The sequence below is a fragment of the Scyliorhinus canicula genome, chromosome 17, assembly GCF_902713615.1.
Source record: "Scyliorhinus canicula chromosome 17, sScyCan1.1, whole genome shotgun sequence".
NCBI classification, from domain to species: Eukaryota; Metazoa; Chordata; class Chondrichthyes; order Carcharhiniformes; family Scyliorhinidae; genus Scyliorhinus; species Scyliorhinus canicula.
Window position 1 is genome coordinate 98745054 of NC_052162.1, and position 23529 is coordinate 98768582.

The 23529-nt window shown below is 47.6% G+C and overlaps 1 protein-coding gene across 2 annotated transcripts in view; it reads left to right on the forward strand.

The window, feature by feature from the left end:
- Positions 1-23529, forward strand: part of LOC119952362 (glycine receptor subunit alpha-4-like) — a 101909-nt gene that overhangs the window by 49933 nt on the left and 28447 nt on the right. For both annotated transcript variants that reach the window (XM_038776056.1, XM_038776057.1), the window contains exons 3-5: positions 12946-13013; positions 15412-15635; positions 22961-23043. In XM_038776056.1, the coding sequence (XP_038631984.1) occupies positions 12946-13013; positions 15412-15635; positions 22961-23043 (375 nt within the window). The remainder of the gene's footprint in view (positions 1-12945; positions 13014-15411; positions 15636-22960; positions 23044-23529) is intronic.

Consider the following 23529-nt stretch of genomic DNA (forward strand, 5'->3'; position numbering starts at 1 on the left):
GGGGATAGGATGGGGGAGCCGACCGATGTAGAGTGCTGTTTCGAAGGGTCGGTACAGACTTGATAGGCAGAATGGCCTCCTTCTGCACTGCAGGGATTAAATGGAAACATCTGCTTTGGGTACACCACAGTGCTCCGTGGATTTTGACCCAGGGAAAGAACAGCAATATTTTTCCATGTGACTTTATAGAATCATTGAATTTACAGAGCAGAAGGAGGCCATTCAGCCCATCGATTCTGCACCAGCCCTTGGAAAGAGCACCCTACTCAAGCCCACTGCTCCACCCTATCCCCATAAACCAGTAAGCCCACCTATCCTTTTTGGACACTAAAGGGCAATTTACCATGGCCAATCCATCTAACATACACATAGAACATAGAACAGTACAGCACAGAACAGGCCCTTCGGCCCTTGATGTTGTGCCGAGCAATGATCACCCTACTCAGACCCACGTATCCACCCTATACCCGTAACCCAACAACCCCTCCCTTAACCTTACTTTTTAGGACACTACGGGCAATTTAGCATGGCCAATCCACCTAACCCGCACATCTTTGGACCGTGGGAGGAAACCGGAGCATCCGAAGGAAACCCACGCACACACGGGGAGGACGTGCAGACTCCGCACAGACAGTGACCCAAGCCGGGAATCGAACCTGGTACCCTGGAGCTGTGAAGCATTTGTGCTAACCACTATGCTACCGTGCTGCCCACTTGTGACGAGGTAGGGCAGAATTCTGAGCATTGGTGTAGGATTACTTTGCCCTGTCAACTGAATGCTGCTTCTGTGTTTAGCATGAGGGTAGTCCTGTGGTAGCTACATTTTCATGTATGCCTGATATTGTTTTCAGCATGTCCTTCTTTATAACTCATTGAACCAGGCTTGATCACCTGGCTTGATGCTAATGGGGGTGAGGGATATGCGAGGCCATGATGAGGTTCCAGGTATTGGCCGGCACGGTAGCACAATGGTTAGCACTGTTGCTTCGCCAAGGTCTCAGGTTCGATTCCCGGCTTAGGCCACTGTCTGTGCGGGGTCTGCACGTTCTCCCTTTGTTTGTGTGGGTTTCCTCCGGGTGCTCCAGTTTCCTCTCATAAGTCCTGAAAGATGTGCTGTAAGGTAGAATAGCCATGTTAAATTACCCTTAGTGTCCAAAAAAGGTTAGGTGTGGTTACTGGGTTACGGGATTAGGGTGGAGGTGTAGGCTTAAGTAGGGTGCTCTATCCAAGGGCCAGTGTGGTCTTGATGGGCCAAATGGCCTCCTTCTGCATTGTAAATTCTATGATTCTGTGGTGAAATATAATTGTGTTGATGCTACACAGTGCCTCATGGGTGCCTGGTTTAGAGCTGCTAGATCTGTTCTGATCTGTCCCGTTTAGCACAATGGCACTGCAAAACAGGGGGTTGATTCGCTGGTCCGTGATGCAGAGTGACGCCAACGCTGCTAGTTCAATTCCTGCACCAGCTGATGTTATACTCAACTTTGCCCCTCGCCTGAGGTGTGGTGACCCTCCGATTAAATCATCACCAGTCAGCTCTCTCTCAAAGCGGAGAGCAGCCTATGGTCCTCTGGGACTGTGGCGACATTTATATTTACTGCTAAACAGCACAATGGCGGAATGATGAGGATGCTATGGTTGATCTTGTCAATTGTACTTTCAAATAGGATTTGAGAAGATTGAAAATGGGCTTGTTATCAAAATTGAAGGCTAGAGATCAAAGAGGCAGGACAACGTGGATATAAAATTGATTAAGGAACAGAAGCAGATTTGTTCTTTTCTGGGGCAGGTGGGGAGGATGGAGCGGGATAAACAGTGACGTTCCCCAAAGGTTGACGTTGGGAACACTGGGCCTTTTGATATTTTTAATAATGAGAACTTGGGCATAACTTCAAAGATTGTATTGTCACAAAAGTTGGACTTGTAAATGATGAGAAGAAAGTTAACAGACTTCAATAGAATGGAGATGTCTGGTGAAATGAGTATACGGATGGAAGGTAAAATGTAATAAAGGGAATTATGGAATCAAGCGTTTTAGTACACCAAAGAGGTCCTTCGGCCCATCATGGCTGTAACAGCCATCAAAACCTACTTTATTCCAATTAGGAAATTATATTTTGGTTTAAAAAAAAAGGAATGACGAGCAGTGATATAAACCGGGGGCTCCCAAACTGGGGTCCACAGAATTTAAGGGGTCCATGGAAGCTTGCAGGGGGTCCTTGACAAGACAGACATGATTGAAAAATTTGAAAGATGCTGCTGAGCTGCTTGTCCAATCAATCTTTTTCCAAGAAAGCTCTACACAGAGTACAGCAAGTATCCCTGTGTTTGCTAACTTTAATCACATGTGGCTTTTGACCTCTAATGGGTTTTGCTTAATTGAAATGAAATGAAATGAAAATCGCTTATTGTCACGAGTAGGCTTCAAATGAAGTTACTGTGAAAAGCCCCTAGTCGCCACATTCCGGCGCATTGTTTGGGGAGGCTGTTACGGAGATAGAGAAGGTATACATTAGTAGCAAAAAGGGATTCATTTTATTTTACGACTAGTTTAATTGTTAATTGAAAAGCTGTTTTCCGTGATATTAATGTGTTTATTCCTGTGTTAATAATGTTTGTTTTTATATAAAAACTCCTTGGTTGTCAGTGGAATCACTCCTGGAGTGAAATATCCTTTCCTCACAGTTTAAAAATAGAAAAGTTGTTGGAGATTGGTCTACTTTCCTAATATAAATTGGCGTCTAGGCCGGTACCGCAATGAGTATGTGAGAGAGATGTGTGTATACTGTACGTGTGTGTGCTTGTGTGTGAGAGACAGAGAGACGTGTGTGAGAGAGAAAGAGACATGTGTATGTGGGTGAGGGAGAGACGTGTGTATGTGCAGGAGGGAGAGACATGTGTAACTGGGTGAGGAAGAGATGTGGGTGAGAGAGACATGTTGGAACAGGCCCTTGCAGCGATTCTCCGCGGTCGACTGGCCAAACTCCCACAGGCGTGCTTTACATGTGGTACCACCCGGCGGGAACTGGGACCCGCGGCCGCGGTGGTGGTCCTGGTGGGGGATGTGTACATGCATGTGCGTGTGAGTGTGTGTGAGAGAGATGTGTGTGTGAGAGAAATGTGTATGTGTGCATGTGAGAGAGACGTGTGTGAGTGAGATGTGTGTGAGAGACGTGTATGTGTTGTGTGTGTGAGGGAGATATGTATATGAGAGAGAGAGATGTGTATTAGAATTAGAACAGTACAGCACAGAACAGGCCCTTCGGCCCTCGATGTTGTGCCGAGCAATGATCACCCTACTCAAGCCCACGTATACCTATACCAGTAACCCAACAACCCCCATTAACCTTATTTTTTAGGACACTAAGGGCAATTTAGCCTGGCCAATCCACCTAACCCGCACATCTTTGGACTGTGGGAGGAAACCGGAGCACCCGGAGGAAACCCACGCAGACACGGGGAGGATGTGCAGACTCCGCACAGACCGTGACCCAGCCGGGAATCGAACCTGGGACCCTGGAGCTGTGAAGCATTTATGCTAACCACCATGCTACTGTGCTGTAGGTGTGTGTACATGTGTGTGCGAGAGAGAGAGAGAGCTGTGTACATGTGTGTGTGTGTGTGTGTGTGTGAGAAGTGTTTACGTGCATGTGAGAAAGAGAGGTGTGTGTGTGGCAGACGTGTTTGTGTTTGTGTATGAGAGAGAGGTGTGTGTGTGTGTTTGAGAGAGATGTGTACGTGTGAGAGAGAGAGATGTGTACATGCATGTGAGTATACATGGGTGAGAGAGAGATGTGTACGTGTGTGAGAGAGATGTGTGTATGCGAGAGAGACGTGCGTGTGTGAGAGGTGTGTGTGTAAGAGAGAGATGTGTGTGTGTGAGAGAGAGATGTGTAGGTGTGTGTACATGTGTGTGTGAGAGAGAGAGATGTGTACATGCGTGTGTGTGTGAGAGAAATGTTTACGTGCATGTGAGAAAGAGAGGTGGGTGTGTGTGTGGCAGACGTGTGTGTTTCTGTATGAGATAGAGGTGTGCGTGTGTGTTTGAGAGAGAGATGTGTACGTGTGAGAAAGAGAGAGATGTGTACATGCATGTGAGTATACATGTGTGAGAGAGATATGTGTACATGTGTGAGAGAGAGATGTGTACGTGTGTGAGACGTGTGTGTGTGAGAGAAACATGTGTATGTGAGAGAGAGATGTGTGGATGTGTGTGTGTGAGAGAGATGTGTAGGTGTGTGAACATGTGTGTGTGTGTGAGAGAGAGAGATGTGTACATGCATGTGTGTGAGAAATGTTTATGTGCATGTGAGAAAGAGACATGTGTGGGGCAGATGTGTGTGTTTGTGTATGAGAGAGGTGTGTTTGAGAGAAAGATGTGTACGTGTGAGAGAGAGAGATGTGTACATGCATGTGAGTATACATGTGTGAGAGAGAGATGTGTACGTGTGTGAGAGACGTGTATATGTTAGAGAGACGTGCGTGTGTGAGAGAGACATGTGTGTGTGAGAGATGTGTATGTGTGTGTGAGAAAGAGAGGTGTGTGTGAGACGTATGTTTGCCTGTGTGAGAGAGAGGTGTGTGTGTTTGAGAGAGAGAGAGATGTGTACGTATGTGTGCATGTATGTGAGAGAGAGAGAAATGTGTACGTGTATGTGAGAAAAAGAGGTGTGTGTGTGTGTGGCAGACGTGTGTGTGTTTGTGTGTGAGAGAGGTGTGTGTCGGTGTTTGAGTGAGATGTGTATGTGGCTGTGTACGTGTGAGAGAGAGATGTGTACGCATGCATGTATACATGTGTGAGAGAGAGAGAAATGTGTATGTGAGTGAGAGAGAGGTGTGTATGTGAGAGAGACGTGCGTGTGTGAGAGAAACGTGTGTGTGCATGCGAGAGATCTGCCTGTGTATGAGAGAGATGTGTATGTGAGAGAGATGTGTGTGTGAGAGAGACGTGTGTGTGTGTGAGAGATGTGTGTGTGAGATGTGTGTGTGTGAGATGTGTATGTGTGAGACGTGTGTGTGTTTGTGTGAGAGAGATGTGTAAATGTGTGTGTGTGAGAGAGATGTGTACGCGTGTGCATGTTTGTGTGTGAAAGAGAAATATGTACATGCGTGTGTGTCAGAGAGATGTGTATGTGTGTGTGTGAGAAAGAGAGGTGTCTGTGTGGCAGACGTGTGTGTGTGTTTGTGTGTGTGAGAGAGGTGTGTGTTGTGAGCGAGAGATGTGGTAATCGGTGTGCGACAGAGAGATGTGTACGTGTGTGTGTACGTGTGTGTGAGGGAGAGATGTGTATATGTGAGTGTGAGAGAGAGATGTGTGTGTGAGAAAGAGAGGTGTGTGTGTGTCAGATGTGTGTGTGTGTGTTTGTGCTTGAGAGAGAGAGGTGTGTGTTTGAGAGAGAGTGATGTGTACGTGGCTCTGTACCTGTGTGAGAGAGAGAGATATGTACATGTGTGTCTATATACTTGTGAGAGAGGGAGATGTGTATGTCTGTGTGAGAGACGTGTGTGCGTGAGAGACACATGCGTGTGTGAGAGACATGTGTGTGAGAGAGAGAGATGTGTCTGGGAAAGACGTGTGAGTGTGTGTGTTTGTGTGTGAAAGAGAGGTGTGTGTGTGAGAGAGATGTGTACGTTTGTGTGTGTGAGAGTGAGGTGTGTGTGCGTTTGTGGGTGCGTGTGTGAGAGTGAGAGAGAAGTGCATGTGTGTGACAGAGAGAGGCATGTGTGTGTGTCTGTAGTTGAGAGAGACATATATTTGAGGGAGAGAGAGAGATGTGTGTATCTGTGTGTGTGAGGGAGAGAATGGGAAATGTGTAAGCGAGAGAGGCGGGAATGTGGCTTGGCCAGGAGCTAATGTGAGGGGGGCCACTTAGCTGGCAAAGTTATTTGTTACTGTGTGCCTCTTCCAAATTCCTAATATATTTGTACAATATAGCTAGGATAGACTTGTTCACATTTGACTTCTGTGTTCGCATCTACTTTGCTGCAAATATTTGGGTGTCGACATGAGAATGCTTGCGGTTCCCCAATCAGTCCCCAATCCCCGTATCAGCCTCCCCGAACAGACGCCAGAATGTGGCAACTAGGGGCTTTTCACAGTAACTTCATTTGAAGCCTACTTGTGACAATAAGCGATTTTCAATTTTCAATTTCAATCCACTTGGGAGGTCACTAAGGGTTCAACGGCTCAAAGTTTGGGAAAAGCTGAAATAAACTAAATTGTATAGTTTTACAACATAGAACATAGAACGATACAGCGCAGTACAGGCCCTTCGGCCCACGATATTGCACCGACATGGGAAGTCAAAAACTAAAGGCCATCTAACCTACACTATGCCATTATCATCCATATGCTTATCCAATAAACTTTTAAATGCCCTCAATGTTGGCGAGTTCACTACTGTTGCAGGTAGGGCATTCCACAGCCTCACCACTCTTTGCATAAAAAACCTACCTCTGACCTCTGTCCTATATCTATTAACCCTCAATTTAAGGCTATGTCCCCTCGTGCTAGCCACCTCAATCCACGGGAGAAGGCTCTCACTGTCCACCCTATCTAACCCTCTGATCATTTTGTATGCCTCTATTAAGTCACCTCTTAACCTTCTTCTCTCTAACGAAAACAACCTCAAGTCCATCAGCCTTTCCTCATAAGATTTTCCCTCCATACCAGGCAACATCCTGGTAAATCTCCACTGCACCCGTTCCAAAGCTTCCACATCCTTCCTATAATGAGGCAACCAGAACTGTACGTAATACTCCAAATGCGGCCATACCAGAGTTTTGTACAGCTGCAACATGACCTCATGGCTCCGGAACTCAATCCCTCTACCAATAAAAGCCAATAAACCATAGGCCTTCTTCACAACCCTATCAACCTGGGTGGCAACTTTCAGGGATCTATGTACATAGATATGTACATCCACACTACCAAGAATTTTACCATTAGCCAAATATTCCGCATTCCTGTTATTCTTTCCAAAGTGAATCACCTCACACTTCCCCACATCAAACTCCATTTGCCACCTCTCAGCCCAGCTCTGCAGCTTATCTATGTCCCTCTGTAACCTGCAACATCCTTCCGCACTGTCTACAACTCCACCGACTTTAGTGTCGTCTGCAAATTTACTCACCCATCCTTCTGTGCCCTCCTCTAGGTCATTTATAAAAATGACAAACAGCAACGGCCCCAGAACAGATCCTTGTGGTACGCCACTCGTAACTGAACTCCATTCTGAACATTTCCCATCAACCACCACCCTCTGTCTTCTTTCAACTCGCCAATTTCTGATCCACATCTCTAAATCACCCTCAATCCCCAGCCTCCGTATTTTCTACAATAGCCGACTGTGGGGACCCTTATCAAACACTTTACTGAAATCCATATACACCACATCAACTACTCTACCCTCGTCTACCTGTTCAGTCACCTTCTCAAAGAACTCGATAAGGTATGTGAGGCATGACCTACCCTTCACAAAACCATGCTGACTATCCCTAATCATATTATTCCTATCTAGATGATTACAAATTGTATCTCTTATAATCCTCTCCAAGACTTTACCCACAACAGATGTGAGGCTCACCGGCCTATAATTACCGGCGTTATTTCTACTCCCCTTCTTGAACAAAGGGACCACATTTGCTATCCTCCTGTCCTCTGGCACTATTCCTGTAGCCAATGATGACATAAAAATCAAAGCCAAAGGCTCAGCAATCTCTTCCCTGGCTTCCCAGAGAATCCTAGGATAAATCCCATCAGGCCCCGGGCACTTATCTATTTTCACCTTGTCCAGAACTGCCAACACTTCTTCCCTACGCACCTCAATGCCATCTATTCAAATAGCCTGGGTCTCAGCATTCTCCTCGACAACATTATCTTTTTCCTGAGTGAATACTGATGAAAAGTATTCATTTAGTATCTCGCTTATCTCCTCAGCCTCCACACACAACTTCCCACCACTGTCCTTGACTGGCCCTACTCTTACCCTAGTCATTCTTTTATTCCTGACATACCTATAGAAAGCTTTTGGGTTTTCCTTGATCCTACCTGCCAAAGACTTCTCATGTCCCCTCCTTGCTCGTCTTATCTCTCTTTAGATCCTTCCTCGCTTCCTTGTAACTATCAAGTGCCCCAACTGAAACTTCACGCCTCATCTTCACATAGGCCTCCTTCTTCCTCTTAACAAGAGATTCCACTTCTTTGGTAAACCACGGTTCCCTCGCTCGACCCTTTCCTCCCTGCCTGACTGGTACATACTTATCAAGAACACGTAATAGCTGTTCCTTAAACAAGCTCCACATATCCAGTGTGCCCAACCCTTGCAGCCTACTTCTCCAACCTACAAATCCTAAGTCATGTCTAATGGCATCATAATTGCCCTTCCCCCAGCTATAACTCTTGCCCTGCTGGGTATACTTATCCCTTTCCATCACTAACGTAAAGGTCACCGAATTGTGGTCACTGTCTCCAAAGTGCTCACCTACCTCCAGATCTAACACCTGGCCTGGTTCATTACCCAAAACCAAATCCAATGTGGCCTCGCCTCTTGTTGGCCTGTCAACATATTGTGTCAGGAAACCCTCCTGCACACATTGTACAAAGAACGACCCATCTAATGTACTCGAACTATATCTTTTCCAGTCAATATTTGGAAAGTTAAAGTCTCCCATAACAACTACCCTGTTACTTTCGCTCTTTTCCAGAATCATTTTCGCCATCCTTTCCTCTACATCCCTAGAACTATTAGGTGGCCTATAGAAAACTCCCAACAGGGTGACCTCTCCTTTCCTGTTTCTAATCTCAGCCCATACTACCTCGGAAGAAGAGTCCCCATCTAGCATCCTTTCCACCACCGTAATACTGTCCTTGACTAGCAGCGCCACACCTCCCCCTCTTTTGCCCCCTTCTCTGAGCTTACTAAAACACCTAAACCCCGGAACCTGCAACAACCATTCCTGTCCCTGCTCTATCCATGTCTCTGAAATGGCCAGAACATCGAAGTCCCAGGTACCAACCCATGCTGCCAGTTCCCCTACCTTATTTCGTATACTCCTGGCATTGAGGTAGACACACTTCAAACCACCTACCTGACCACTGGCACCCTCCTGCGAAGTCAAATCTGTGCTCCTGACCTTTATACTCTCAATCTCCCGTACCCCAAAACTGCAATCCAGGTTCCCATGCCCTGCTGAATTAATTTAAACCCTCCCAAAGAGCACTAACAAATCTCCCCCCCAGGATATTGGTGCCCCTCAGATTCAGATGTAGACCATCCTGTCTATAGAGGTCCCACCTTCCCCAGAAAGAGCCCCAGTTATCCAGAAATCTGAATCCCTTTTTAAAGTCCCGGCTGGCTCATCTCTCGCGCTCTTTTGAAAGTCCCGGCTGACTCTCCCTCTCACGCTCTTTTGAAAGTCCCGGCTGGCTCCCCCTTCTCACGCTCTTTTGAAAGTCCCGGCTGGCTCTCCCTCTCGCGCTCTTTTGAAAGTCCCCTCGCGCTCTTTTGAAGGGTGTCCATATACAAAAGGACCAGCACTTTAAAACATACTGAATTGTTGTCACTGTTCCCGAAATGCTCCTCTACTGAAACATCTACCACCTGGCTAGGCTCATTCCCCAATACCAGGTCCAGTACAGCCCCTTCCCGAATTGGACTATCTACATATTGTTTTACAAAGCCCTCCTGGATGCTCGAACTCTGCCCCGTCCAAGCCCCTAGCACTAAAATGTGAGACCCAATGAATGTTGGGGAAGTTAAAGTCTTCCATCACAACAACCCTGTTGCTTTTAGTCCTTTCCATAATCTGTCTACCTATCTGTTCCTCTATCTCCTGCTGGCTGTTGGGAGGCCTGTAGTAAACCCCCAACATTGTGACTGCACCCTTCTTATTCCTGATCTCTACCCATATAGCCTCGCTGCTCTCTGAGGTGTCCTCCCGCAGTACAGATGTGATATTCTCCCTAACCAGGGGCGAAATTCTCCGACCCCACGCAGGATCGGAGAATCGCCCGGGGCCGCCGAGAATCCCGCTCCCGCCATGTCCAGAATTCTCCCACCCACCAGAAGTCGGCGTGCCGCCAATCTCGCCGCCCGCCTCGGAGAATGGCGGGGGCCGGCAGGATGCAACGGTTTTATGTGCTGCCGTTATTCTCCGGCCCAGATGGGCCAAAGTCCCGCCGACGTGGCCACGGGTCACGTCGGTGTTAATCAAAGTAGGTATTTAACGGCGTCAACCAGTGATGATGGTTGACGCCGTTCAGCGTGGAGGTGGGTGACAGGCCGGAGAGAGAGAGAACTGACAAACTGCGAGTGCCGGTGGGTGGGTGGGAGGGGGGGGGTGGAGGAGAGAGAGAACTGACAAAGAGAGAGAGAATTGACAAAGAGAGAGAGAACTGACAAACTGCGAGTGCCGGTGGGTTTGGGGGTGGGGGGGGGGGCTCTTTCTGTGATGTCTCGCCAGGCGGCGTTGATGAAGTTGCCCGACATCAACCAACGCGCCACTTCCGCAGCGGGTGCAACCGACGTGAATGGCGTAACGCCGCTGCTGGCCCATTCGGGCCCGGAGAATACGCGATGTTTTGCAGGCCCGACGCCGGAGTCATCAGCGCCGTTTTTGGCCGCCGGTCCCGGGCATTGCGACGGACATCGGAGAATTTCGCCCCAGGAGTGCAACTCTGCCACCCCTTTTACATTCCCCTCTATCCCGCCTGAAACATCAGAATCCTGGAACGTTTAGCTGCCAATTTTGCCCTTCCCTCAACCAGGTTTCTGTGATGGCAACAACATCATAGTTCCAAGTACTAATCCAAGCTCTAAAATCATCTGCTTTACCTGTTATACCTCTTGCATTAAAACATATGCTCTTCAGGCCACCAGTTTTCAGCCACATCTCCCTGCCTGCTCTTCCTCACAGACATAGTGGCCCTATTCCCTAGTTCTCCTTCAATCTTTTCACTTCTGACCTATTGCTCCGGTACCCACCCCCCTGCCATGATCCAGTTATCCATGCACACTACCCAAGAATCATCTTCCAAAAAGTCCCTTTCTTTGGTGAACACTGATGCAAAGTATTCATTTAATAGCTCATCTATTTCCTCTGGCTCAATTTATAGATTCCCCCGACTGTCCTTAAGTGGTCCAATACTTTCCCTGACCACCCTCTTGCTTTTTACTTATGAGTAAAAAACTTTGGGATTCAACTTAATCCTACTTGCCAAAGACATTTCATGACCCCCTCCTAGCCCTCCTAATTTCTCGCTTCCGTACCTTCCTACTTTCTTTATACTCTTCAAGGGTTTTGACTGTCCCAACCCTTTAGACCGTACAAAAGTCTCCTTTTTCTTTTTGGAGGTTCACAATATCCCTCGTTATCCAAGGCTCCTTAAACTTCCCATACTTATCCTTCATTCTCTCAGGAACCTGACTTTTCTGAATCCTAATCAACTGTCGCTTGAAAGACTCCCACATGTCCAATGTTCATTTACTCTCCAACAGCCGCACCCAATCCAAATTCTTCAATTCCTGTCTAATGTTATCGTAATTTGTCTTTCCCCAGTTTCGCACCTTAACGCGAGGGTTACCTCATCCCTGTCCAAAAGTACCCTGAAACTTATGGGGCGCGATTCTCCGCCCCCCACGCTGGGTGGGAGAATAGCTGGAGGGCCTCCCGACATTTTTCACGCCTTCCCGCTATTCTCCCCCCCCACGCCTATGCAAGATCACACCTGCCGTTCCGTGCATGCATGAACTTGCGCCATCCCTTCGCCGCCGGCTGGAGCAGCGCCAGCGACTCTGCCATTCACCTAGCCCCCTAGAAAGGTGAGAATTCCTCACCTTGGGGGGCCGTTGGCACCGGTTTTCCGGCCGGTGTGGGCACTTAGTCCCCAGAAGGGAGCATCCCGGCCATTCCCTTTTTCTCACTCCGTGTGTCTCTCCCTCTCTCTCTCTGCCTCTCTCTTTGCCCCCACTTTGCTCCTCTCTCTATCTCTGTCTCTGCCTGTCTGTCTGTCTGTGCGTATGTGTGTGTCTCTCTCTCTCTGTCTCTCTTTCTCACTTTGTCTGTCTGTCTGTCTCTGACTCGCTGTCTGACTCTCTTTCTGACACTCTGGGCTGGATTCTCCGATTCTGTGGCTATGTCCCCAACGTCAGCGTGGGAACAATGGCATTTTACGGCAGAAAAATGGTCCAGCCGGGGGCGGAGCATCGGGGGGGGGGGCGGACAATGTCCTGAGGCCATGGATACGTGGCTTTGGAGGGGGCAGGGTATCGCGAACGTGGTGCCACCCCCCCCCCCCCCCCCCATCCCCCCCCCGATTTAGTTAGGAACTGTGATTCTCCGACCGATTGCCGAACGCAATTTCGGTATCAGCGACCGGAAAATCCAGCTTCTGTCTCGCTCTTTCTGTGCTTCTCTCTCTCTCCCTTCCTTTCTCTTTCCCTGTCTCTGTCTCTGTCTCTGACTCGTTCTGTCTGTCCTGTCTCTTTCCTTTTCTTGCCCTTTCACTTTTGCATCTGATTCTCTGCCTGTCTTTTTACTTCTCTCTCCCTTTCTCAATACCTTTGTTTTTTTAACCTCTTTCCCTCCCTAAATCCCACTGCCTTCTCTGACTCTTTACCCTTTCTCTTTCTGTCTAACCCTTTCTTTCCCTCTCAACTCCTCTCTGGTTCATGCTCTCTCTCTCCTTTGCTCCCTCACTCTTACCCTCATGCTTGCCTTTTTGCTCTCATGCTTTTATCCTCGTGCTCACCCCTCACCCAGTCTCACTCTTTCTCAGCCTCCCGCGCACGCTCTTTCAGCTTTGCTCCCTTGTTTACCCTCGCTTTCTCCCTTTCAACCTATTTCTCTCTCTCCCTCGCACTAGCTCTCTCACTCTTCCCCTTTTCTCGTCCTAGCTTTTCTCTCTCACTCCCTCCTCTAATTTTTATTCTGTTTGTTTTCCAGGTCCTCCAGTGAATGTTACGTGCAATATTTTCATCAACAGTTTTGGCTCAGTGACTGAAACCACCATGGTGAGCATTGGGACTGGGTGAGATTGGCAGAGAGTGGCACTGATCACTTCATCAACCCTCACTCTCTGTTCGAACACTTTTCCTGGTCAACAACAGATTTGCAGCGAGGGGTTTTGGTTGAAGCTGACATTGTAGTTTGTGGATTGTTGGCAGAGGTGCTGGGCGCGAATTAACGGGACAGAAACAGAGTCCAGTTTCATGCACGTTTAGGAGATGCCTGTAGTGCCAAGAACAACATCACTATTGAATGGCACTTTGACCTTTTTTGGGCCTTGGTGAGGAATACCCGGTTAAAGCCGCACTTACATAATTTCCTGCACTGGCAAGTTCAGTTTGCCAGTGCAGGAAGTGTTTTTGCGGATCAGGGCACCATTTTTAAATGCTTCCCTGATCTTTTGACTTTCTCTCAGCCACCCCATCACAGCCTCCGAACCTTCTACCCCCCCCCCCCCCCCCCCCCACTGCACCCAACTTACCTCTTACAGGGTCCTCAAACCCCTCTTCCCCCACCTCTTAAACGCAGGCCACTGCTGGGCATGGCCAACCTAGTACATGGGCACCTTGGTACTGCCAATTTGACACCCTGGCAGTGCCACCCAAGCACCCTGGAAGTGCCAGGATGGTACTGCAAAGGTGCCAGGGTGGCAGCGGTACCTCCGTGCCCAGAGCCTGACCACCCATGGGTCTCTAATGACTTGGGAGACTCCTCCAGGTGCTGTTACGCTCAGTCCACATTTGTGGAAACTAGAGTCAAATGGCACCCTGGCGAGGTCACGCTGGTACGGCCGTTGGTTCCCAGGCCCCAGGAGAATATGGCACAGAATATTTAAATGAGCCTAATGGCTCCCTTAAATATGTTAATCTGGATCTCGCGTAGCTAAATCTCGCAAGATGTTTCCAGCATCGTGAATCTCGCGAGAGGCCTCTCAACAGATTTAATGGCCTTATCGTGTCACCAAGTTGGGAGGGACAAGGCCATTGAATCTTGCCCGCTATCTCTCAGATCAGACATTAAACTGCCTACCCTCTCGGGTGGATATTGAGTAGCCCGCTATGTTGAAGGAAAGCTGGTGAGCTCAGCCCAGTGCTAGCCAATATTTCATCTTCCGAGAAATCTTTGAGAAAAAGCAGCATACTGACAAAGTCACTGAGCTGACTTGACGTTCAGGAGACAGCTGGGGGAATTTAACTCCAATTAATTAATTAATCTGGATTTTAAAAAACAGCTAGTTTCAGAAAAGCTGATTATGAAACTACAGATTGTCATTAAAAACCCATCCAGTTCGCCAATGCCCTTACAGAGTGTGGTTGTGATGGACTGAACCTGTATTCTTTTACTCTGTCTGTGTTCAGTCTGTTAATATGTAAATGATCTGTGTTTAACTACCCTCTGAATGAGTGTGCACGAATAAAATAATTATATCTGCAAGATTTTTGTTAGTTTTAAATTAAAAGTTAATTATTATTATTTGTCTGGGGATCTTTGAACACAATGTCCCACTCACTCATCCCATACACACTCTCGCTCACTCAAAGGTTAGGTACAGGTGAAGGTAAAGGTTGCAACTTTGAACTTTCTCAGTCTCTTTTGTGGCAAGCCTGTAGTTTTTTTTAGACAGAGGAGCTTTAAAGTTGACGTCTGGTAAAGCAGAGGATTCTCATTTTCTTGCAGGTGAATTTCAATGGGGTTGGTTCCCAGGTGAACAGGCTGGACCCCACCGACCCAACCTGACTGGCCCGACCACCCCCCTGCCCCGCGACCCGACTCCCCCAACTCAATGCACCTGGACTGGCCAGACCCTTCCCTGAATCCCCACACCTGAACGTCCAATCTTACGTCCGACTGCCCTCCATTACCGCTGACCTCCGACCCCAACCTCCAATCCAGCCACCACACCAACCATGAACTCGGATATCCCCCAAACCCTCCCTAAATCCAAAGAGCCCCACCCATCTTTTAAGACTCACTCTGTCAGGTGGGTTATCGGAGATTGGAGCTGACCCAGATGAGGGGAGGAAGATAACTGTATTCATTCATGTTTATTTTCCATGTGGTGTGAGTTAAAGAGGCCCCGTTCAGTTTTGAAGAAGATTTGTACTCTGTTATCCTCTCCACATGGTGAGCCAGACCTGATGGGTTTTCCAGCATTTTGGTTTTTATTTCATTGAAGGGGAAGCTGGAAAATCGAATGAGGGAGGAAGCAATGGAAAGCTATGCTGACAGAGTCAGTTGAGTTAAGCTGGGGGGAGAATCATGTGGACAAAACTAGCACAGGGTGTTGGGCAGAATGGCATGTTTTTTTACAAATGTGACTATTATGCAATAGAGACTTGTTGGCATCTTAAACGATCCATGCACTTTAATCAGCTGGTATGGTGGCCTGTTATTTTTCCAAAGGATTACAGACTCAATGTCTTCTTACGGCAACAGTGGAATGACCCTCGACTGGCCTACAGTGAATACCCTGACGACTCCCTCGATCTCGACCCCTCCATGTTGGATTCCATCTGGAAACCTGACCTGTTTTTCGCCAATGAGAAAGGAGCCAACTTCCACGAGGTGACAACTGACAACAAACTCCTGCGGATCTTTAAAAACGGGAATGTATTGTACAGCATCAGGTGAGGGGTGACACCGGGAATTACCAACAGGACCTATTTGGAGCAGTGTTAACCGTCACTGAATAATGAGCTGTTATCAATAATAATCAGTAAGTAGAATTACAGAATTTTAGAATTGCATAATCCCTTGAGTGCAGAAGTAGCCCCTCGAGTCTACACAAAAAGCACCCGCCCGAAACCCATTCCCTCACCTATTCCTGTAATCCCATAACCCCACCTAACCATTGGACATTAAGGGACAACATTTCAAGGCCAATCCACCTAACCTGCACATCTTTGGACTGTGGGAGGAAACCGGAGCACCCGGAGGAAACCCATGCAGACACGAGGAGAACTTGCAAACTCCACACAGTCACCCAAGGTTAGAATCCAACCCAGGTTGTAGGCTCTGTGAGGTAGCAGTACTAACTACTGTGCCACCATGCCACATCTAGACAATTAGTGGGGAGACTTAGGAGAATTGGTAATGTTCTTATCGTCGAGAAGTCCGGCGAGCAATTTAATGGAGTTTCTCAAAAACATAAAAGGTTTTACAGATTAAGTACAGTGAATCATAGAATTTACAGTGCAGAAGGAGGCCATTAGCCCATTGTGTCCGCATCGGCCATTAGAAAGAGCACCCTACTTCAGTCCACGCCTCCACCCTATCCCCGTATCCCAGTAACCCTACTTAACCATTTGGAGATGAAGGGGTAGTTTATCATGGCCAATCCACCTAACCTGCACATCTTTAGACCATGGGAGGCAGAGAACTCAGAGGAAACCACCCTGCAGACACAGGAAGAATGTGCAAACTCCACACAGACAGCGACCAAAGGCCGGAATTGAACCCGGATCCCTGGAGCTGTGAGGCAGCAGTGCCAACCACTGTGCCACATGCTGCCCTAAAGGAGGAGGAGATTGGGTGGTGCAGTGGGCAATCTCCCTGCCTCTGAGACAGTAGCTCCAGGTTCACGTCCCACTAGAGGACTTGATGGAACTTGCATAACGCAGCCAAATAGGTCAAGAAGCAACATGCATATCTTTCCAACACACACCAATGTCAGAAAATGATGGAAAAATATTGACGCCTCTGCCATAACTATCCACAGCTTCTGACTACAACATGCTGTAAAAGTGAATGTTGCCATGGTAAATCATACTCCTTGGGGACCTGATTGGTTCAGTTGGCCGGTAAGCCATTATGGATCATCAAGTTTCATCTCTCTTCCGGCGAGTGTAACCTGCCTCCTTATCCGAGGCATGGTGGAATGTGGCATAGTTGTCAGTCCTGCCTTCAAGCAGACTTGATGTGGAGATGCCGGCGTTGGACTGGGGTGAGCACAGTAAGAAGTGTTTCAATGCCAGGTTAAAGTCCAACAGGTTTGTTTTGAATCACTAGCTTTCAGAGCACTGCTCCTTCCTCAGGTGAATGAAGAGGTGGGTTCCAGAAACAGACGACTCAAGAAGCAAAAAAAATACAGAGAAATTGTAACAGTGAGAGGGAATATGATTCTGTATCTAACACCGTGCTATACCTGTCCTGGGAGTGTTTGATGGGAGAGTTTAAAGGGAGGTTTACTCTGTATCTAATGCAGTGCTATACCTGTCCTGGGAGTGTTTGATGAGGGCAGTGTAGAGAGAGCTTTACTCAGTATCAAACCCCATGCTGTATATTTCCTGCAGTGTTTGATGGGGACAGTATAGATGGAGATTTACATTGTTTCTAATCCTGTGCTGTAACTGTCCTGGATGTGTTTGATGGGAACAATACTGAGGGACTATGAATCTGTATCTAACCCCATGCTGTACCTGTCCTGGGAGTGTTTGATGGGGACAGTGTCGAGGAAGCATTAGTTTGTATCTAACCCCATGCTGTAACTGTTGTGGGAGTATTTGATGGGGACAGTGTAGAGAGAGCATTCCTCTGTATCCAACACTGTGCTGTGACTGTCCAGGGAGTGTTTGATGGGGACAGTGAAGAGGGAGCTTTACTCTGTATCTAACTCCGTGCTATAGGGTAGTAAAATAGAGTATGAGAGTAAACTTGCTCAGAATATAAAAACAGACAGTAAAAGTTTTTACAAATATATAAGACAAAAAAGAGTGGCTAAGGTAAATATTGGTCCTTTAGAGGATGAGAAGGGAGTTTTAATAATGGGAAATGAGGAAATGGCTGAGGAACTGAACAGGTTTTTTGGGTCGGTCTTCACAGTGGAAGACACAAATAACATGCCAGCGACTGATAGAAATGAGGCTATGACAGGTGAGGACCTTGAGAGGATTGTTATCACTAAGGAGGGAGTGATGGGCAAGCTAATGGGGCTAAAGGTAGACAAGTCTCCTGGCCCTGATGGAATGCATCCCAGAGTGCTAAAAGAGATGGCTAGGGAAATTGCAGATGCACTAGTGATAATTTACCGAAATTCACTAGACTCTGGGGTGGTCCCGGTGGATTGGAAATTAGCAAACGTGACGCCACTGTTTAAAAAAGGAGGTAGGCAGAAAGCAGGAAATTATAGGCCAGTGAGCTTAACTTCGGTAGTAGGGAAGATGCTGGAATCTATCATCAAGGAAGAAATTGCGAGGCATCTGGATAGAAATTGTCCCATTGGGCAGACGCAGCATGGATTTGTAAAGGTCAGGTCATGTCTAACTAATTTAGTGGAATTTTTTGAGGACATTACCAGTGCAGTAGATAACGGGGAGCCGATGGATGTGGTATATCTGGATTTCCAGAAAGCCTTTGACAAGGTGCCACACAAAAGGTTGCTGCATAAGAAAAAGATGCATGGCATTAAGGGTAAAGTAGTAGCATGGATAGAGGATTGGTTAATTAATAGAAAGAAAAGAGTTGGGATAAATGGGTGTTTCTCTGGTTGGCAATCAGTAGCTAGTGGTGTCCCTCAGGGATCCGTGTTGGGCCCACAATTGTTCACAATTTACATAGATGATTTGGAGTTGGGGACCAAGGGCAAAGTGTCCAAGTTTGCAGATGACACTAAGATGAGTGGTAAAGCGAAAAGTGCAGAGGATACTGGAAGTCTGCAGAGGGATTTGGATAGGTTAAGTGAATGAGCTAGGGTCTGGCAGATGGAATACAATGTTGACAAATGTGAGGTTATCCATTTTGGTAGGAATAACAGCAAACGGGATTATTATTTAAACGATAAAATATTAAAGCATGCCGCTGTTCAGAGAGACTTGGGTGTGCTAGTGCATGAGTCACAGAAGGTTGGTTTACAAGTGCAACAGGTGATTAAGAAGGCAAATGGAATTTTGTCCTTCATTGCTGGAGGGATGGAGTTTAAGACTAGGGAGGTTATGTTGCAATTGTATAAGGTGTTAGTGCGGCCACACCTGGAGTATTGTGTTCAGTTTTGGTCTCCTTACTTGAAAAAGGACGTACTGGCGCTGGAGGGTGTGCAGAGGAGATTCACTAGGTTAATCCCAGATCTGAAGGGGTTGGATTATGAGGAGAGGTTGAGTAGACTGGGACTGTACTTGTTGGAATTTAGAAGGATGAGGGGGGATCTTATAGAAACATTTAAAATTATGATGGGAATAGATAGGATAGATGCGGGCAGGTTGTTTCCACTGGCGGGTGACAGCAGAACTAGGGGACATAGCCTCAAAATAAGGGGAAGTAGATTTAGGACTGAGTTTAGGAGGAACTTCTTCACCCAAAGGGTTGTGAATCTATGGAATTCCTTGCCCAGTGAAGCAGTTGAGGCTCCTTCGTTACATGTTTTTAAGGTAAAGATAGATAGTTTTTTGAAGAATAAAGGGATTAAGGGTTATGGTGTTCGGGCCGGAAAGTGGAGCTGAGTCCACAAAAGATCAGCCATGATCTAATTGAATGGCGGAGCAGGCTCGAGGGGCCAGATGGCCTACTCCTGCTCCTAGTTCTTATGTTCTTATGTTCTTATGTACCTGTCCCTGCGAGTGTTTGATGGGGACAGTGGAGCGAGATCTTTGCTCTGTATCTAACCCTGTGCTGTAACTATCCTGGGAATGTGTGATTACATGAGTGCTGCAACCAAAGATCCTGTCCTCCAAATGTGATATTAAACTAATTCCCTAGCTCCAAGATGGTGAATAGAAATCCCTTCTTGTTAATTGCACTATAAGGCAATGGAGTCCTCCAGGTGCCTTCATTGTCAACCATCTGTTTGGACACTGGCCATTCATGATTTAGGGGTGTTTGTAATTCCTGATGTAATTTTCATTCTCTGGAGTGTGAAACATCATAATGTGTGAAACATATTACAAAATTCTTGGGAAGCATAAAAATATAAATGCAAGTCCCAGTTTTTCAAAACTAATCTTCCTGCAAATGGAGTTGTTAGAACATTAGTTCCGTAAGGCTATGGATTAGGACATACATTATCTTTTTAATTATTACAGCTACATTATTTAATGTTTTCCTTGCAGTGGAAGATTAATACCTAACAGTGTGCACAGCTCAGAGGTATTAATGTTTAGCTTAAACTTCAGGTAACTAGAAGCTTCCACCCATAAATAACATTGAGTGCTGCCTCTCTGACATCAATCTGCAAAATATTCCATTTATTGATTTTTGGCAGTGGTTTATCGATGCAAGGTGGTTACTTTTAATTGCCTGTTAAGTGTCACTGTGCACAATCTGCTCCTCTCCCTTTCACAAATGCCAATTAACATCTTCAGATGTAAGCCGCTCATCAGGAGACAGTTGGTATTTAATATGTGATCAACCGTTTGAAATGTCGACATAAAACAGCTTTGTGTCCCCTGTGCCTCACTCTGTAACACTCTCATTTGAGTCAGCAGGTCACGCAGGATCCAGTCCCACTACAGATAATAAACCAATAAACCTCATTGATGCTCCGACATTAGTACTGGCAGAGTGCCAAACTGTCAGCGCGTCAGTACTGAGGGAGTGCTGCACTGTCAGACAGTCAGTACTGGGGGAGCGCTGCACTGTCAGACAGTCAGTACTGGGGGAGCGCTGCACTGTCAGAGGGTCAGTACTGAGGGAGTGCTGCACTGTCAGAGTGTCAGTACTGAGGGAGTGCTGAACTCTCAGAGTGTAAGTACTGGGGGAGCGCTGCATTGTCAGACGGTCAGCACTGGGGGAGCGCTGCACTGACAGACAGTCAGTACTGAGGGAGTGCTGCATTGCCAGACGGTCAGCAGTGGGGGAGCGCTGCACTGTCAGAGTGTCAGTACTGAGGGAGTGCTGCACTGTCAGAGTGTCAGTACTGAGGGAGTGCTGCATTGCCAGACGGTCAGTACTGAGGGAGTGCTGCATTGTCAAAGGGTCAGTGCTGAGGGAGTGCTGCACTGTCACAGGGTCAGTACTGAGGGAGTGCTGCATTGCCAGACGGTCAGCACTGGGGAGCGCTGCACTGTCAGAGGGTCAATACTGAGGGAGTGCTGCACTGTCAGAGTGTCAGTACTGAGGGAGTGCTGCAGTGTCAGAGTGTCAGTACTGAGGGAGTGCTGCACTGTCAGAGTGTCAGTACTGAGGGAGTGCTGCATTGCCAGACGGTCAGCACTGGGGGAGCGCTGCACTGTCAGAGGGTCAGTACTGAGGGAGTGCTGCACTGTCAGAGTGTCAGTACTGAGGGAGTGCTAAACTCTCAGAGTGTAAGTACTGGGGGAGCGCTGCATTGTCAGACGGCCAGCACTGGGGGAGCGCTGCACTGTCAGACAGTCATAGAACATAGAACATAGAACAGTACAGCACAGAACAGGCCCTTCGGCCCTCGATGTTGTGCCGAGCAATGATCACCCTACTCAAACCCACGTAACCCGTATACCCGTAACCCAACAATCCCCCCATTAACCTTACACTACGGGCAATTTAGCATGGCCAATCCACCTAACTCGCACATCTTTGGACTGTGGGAGGAAACCGGAGCACCCGGAGGAAACCCACGCACACACGGGGAGGACGTGCAGACTCCACACAGACAGTGACCCAGCCGGGAATCGAACCTGGGACCCTGGAGCTGTGAAGCATTGATGCTAACCACCATGCTACCGTGAGGCCCCAGTACTGAGGGAGTGCTGCATTGCCAGACGGTCAGCAGTGGGGGAGCGCTGCACTGTCAGAGGGTCAGTACTGAGGGAGTGCTGCACTGTCAGACAGTCAGTACTGAGGGAGTGCTGCACTGTCAGAGTGTCAGTGCTGAGGGAGTGCTGCACTGTCAGAGGGTCAGTACTGAGGGAGTGCTGCACTGCCAAAGGGTCAGTACTGAGGGAGTGCTGCACTGTCACAGGGTCAGTACTGAGGGAGTGCTGCATTGCCAGACGGTCAGCACTGGGGGAGCGCTGCACTGTCAGAGGGTCAATACTGAGGGAGTGCTGCACTGTCAGAGTGTCAGTACTGAGGGAGTGCTGCATTGTCAGACAGTCAGTACTGAGGGAGTGCTGCATTGCCAGACGGTCAGCACTGAGGGAGTGCTGCACTGTCACAGGGTCAGTACTGAGGGAGTGCTGCATTGCCAGACGGTCAGCACTGGGGGAGCGCTGCACTGTCAGACAGTCAGTACTGAGGGAGTGCTGCATTGCCAGACGGTCAGCACTGGGGGAGCGCTGCACTGTCAGAGGGTCAGTACTGAGGGAGCGCTGCACTGTCAGAGGGTCAGTACTGAGGGAGTGCTGCACTGTCAGAGTGTCAGTACTGAGGAAGTGCTGCATTGCCAGACGGTCAGTACTGAGGGAGTGCTGCACTGTCAGAGGGTCAGTACTGAGGGAGTGCTGCACTGTCAGAGTGTAAGTACTGGGGGAGCGCTGCACTGTCAGACAGTCAGTACTGGGTGAGCGCTGCATTGTCAGATGGTCAGCACTGAGGGCGTGCTGCACTGTCAGACAATCAGTACTGGGGGAGCTCTGCATTGTCAGACAGTTAGTACTGGAGGAGCGCTGCACTGTCGGACAGTCATTACTGGGGGAGCGCTGCATTGTCAGAGGTTCAGTACTGAGGGAGCCCTGTGCTGTCAGAAGGTCAGTAATGAGGGAGTGCTGCACTGTCGGAGCTGCTATCTTTTGGTTGGGACTTTAAACCAAGGTCCCATCTGCCTCTCAGTGGACTTATAAGTCCTTGTTGCACTATTTCTGGTAAGAGCAGGGGTCTTTTGCAATGAACACAAGTTATTTTTTTTCAAACATGTTCCTGCACCTTTACAAGATTCTTTACAGAAACCCAATGCAACTTGACGTTTTGCCACCTGACCCTTGACCCGTGACACTAGTGTGGCTCAGTCTCTTGTTTGTTGAATTCTCAACAACTGTCTGATTGATGTTAAATTATAAACAATCCAAACCATATCATATTACACCATCTTTTCTGTTGCCCACAGGTTAACGTTAATCCTTTCATGTCCCATGGACCTGAAGAATTTCCCCATGGATGTTCAAACATGTGCTATGCAACTAGAAAGCTGTGAGTACTCGGGGTTCCTGTAAACCTATATACATTTGCATGAATCTCAGTTCTCATTGTGCTGACCATTCAAGCCCTCCTGTAGTGTTCAATAGTTCATTTGTTCTGTGTTTTAATGTGTGAGTCTGAGAACTGATCTATACTCACTGTGCTTGATTAGTTAAGCTTGGATGCCAACCTAAGCATTGTAAATGGACATCACAGAATCTACCAGAAGCTGAGCTGGAAGGATGCTAACAACCGTGTCGCGTCTTTTCGTCCGACGTCATTTCGTCCAACGACACTTCGTCCACGTCTTTTCGTCCAACGTCTTTTTGTCCGCCCGTCTTTTGGTCCAACGTCACTTCGTCCAATTAACCAATTGCAAATCAACTCCGTATAAAAGCATTTAATTGATAGAAAGCAGGCACAATACAGCAAGTGAATTTAATTGCTAAAATGCAAGTAATTGATGAAATTCAAGTAAAATGCAAGCTTAAAAATGCA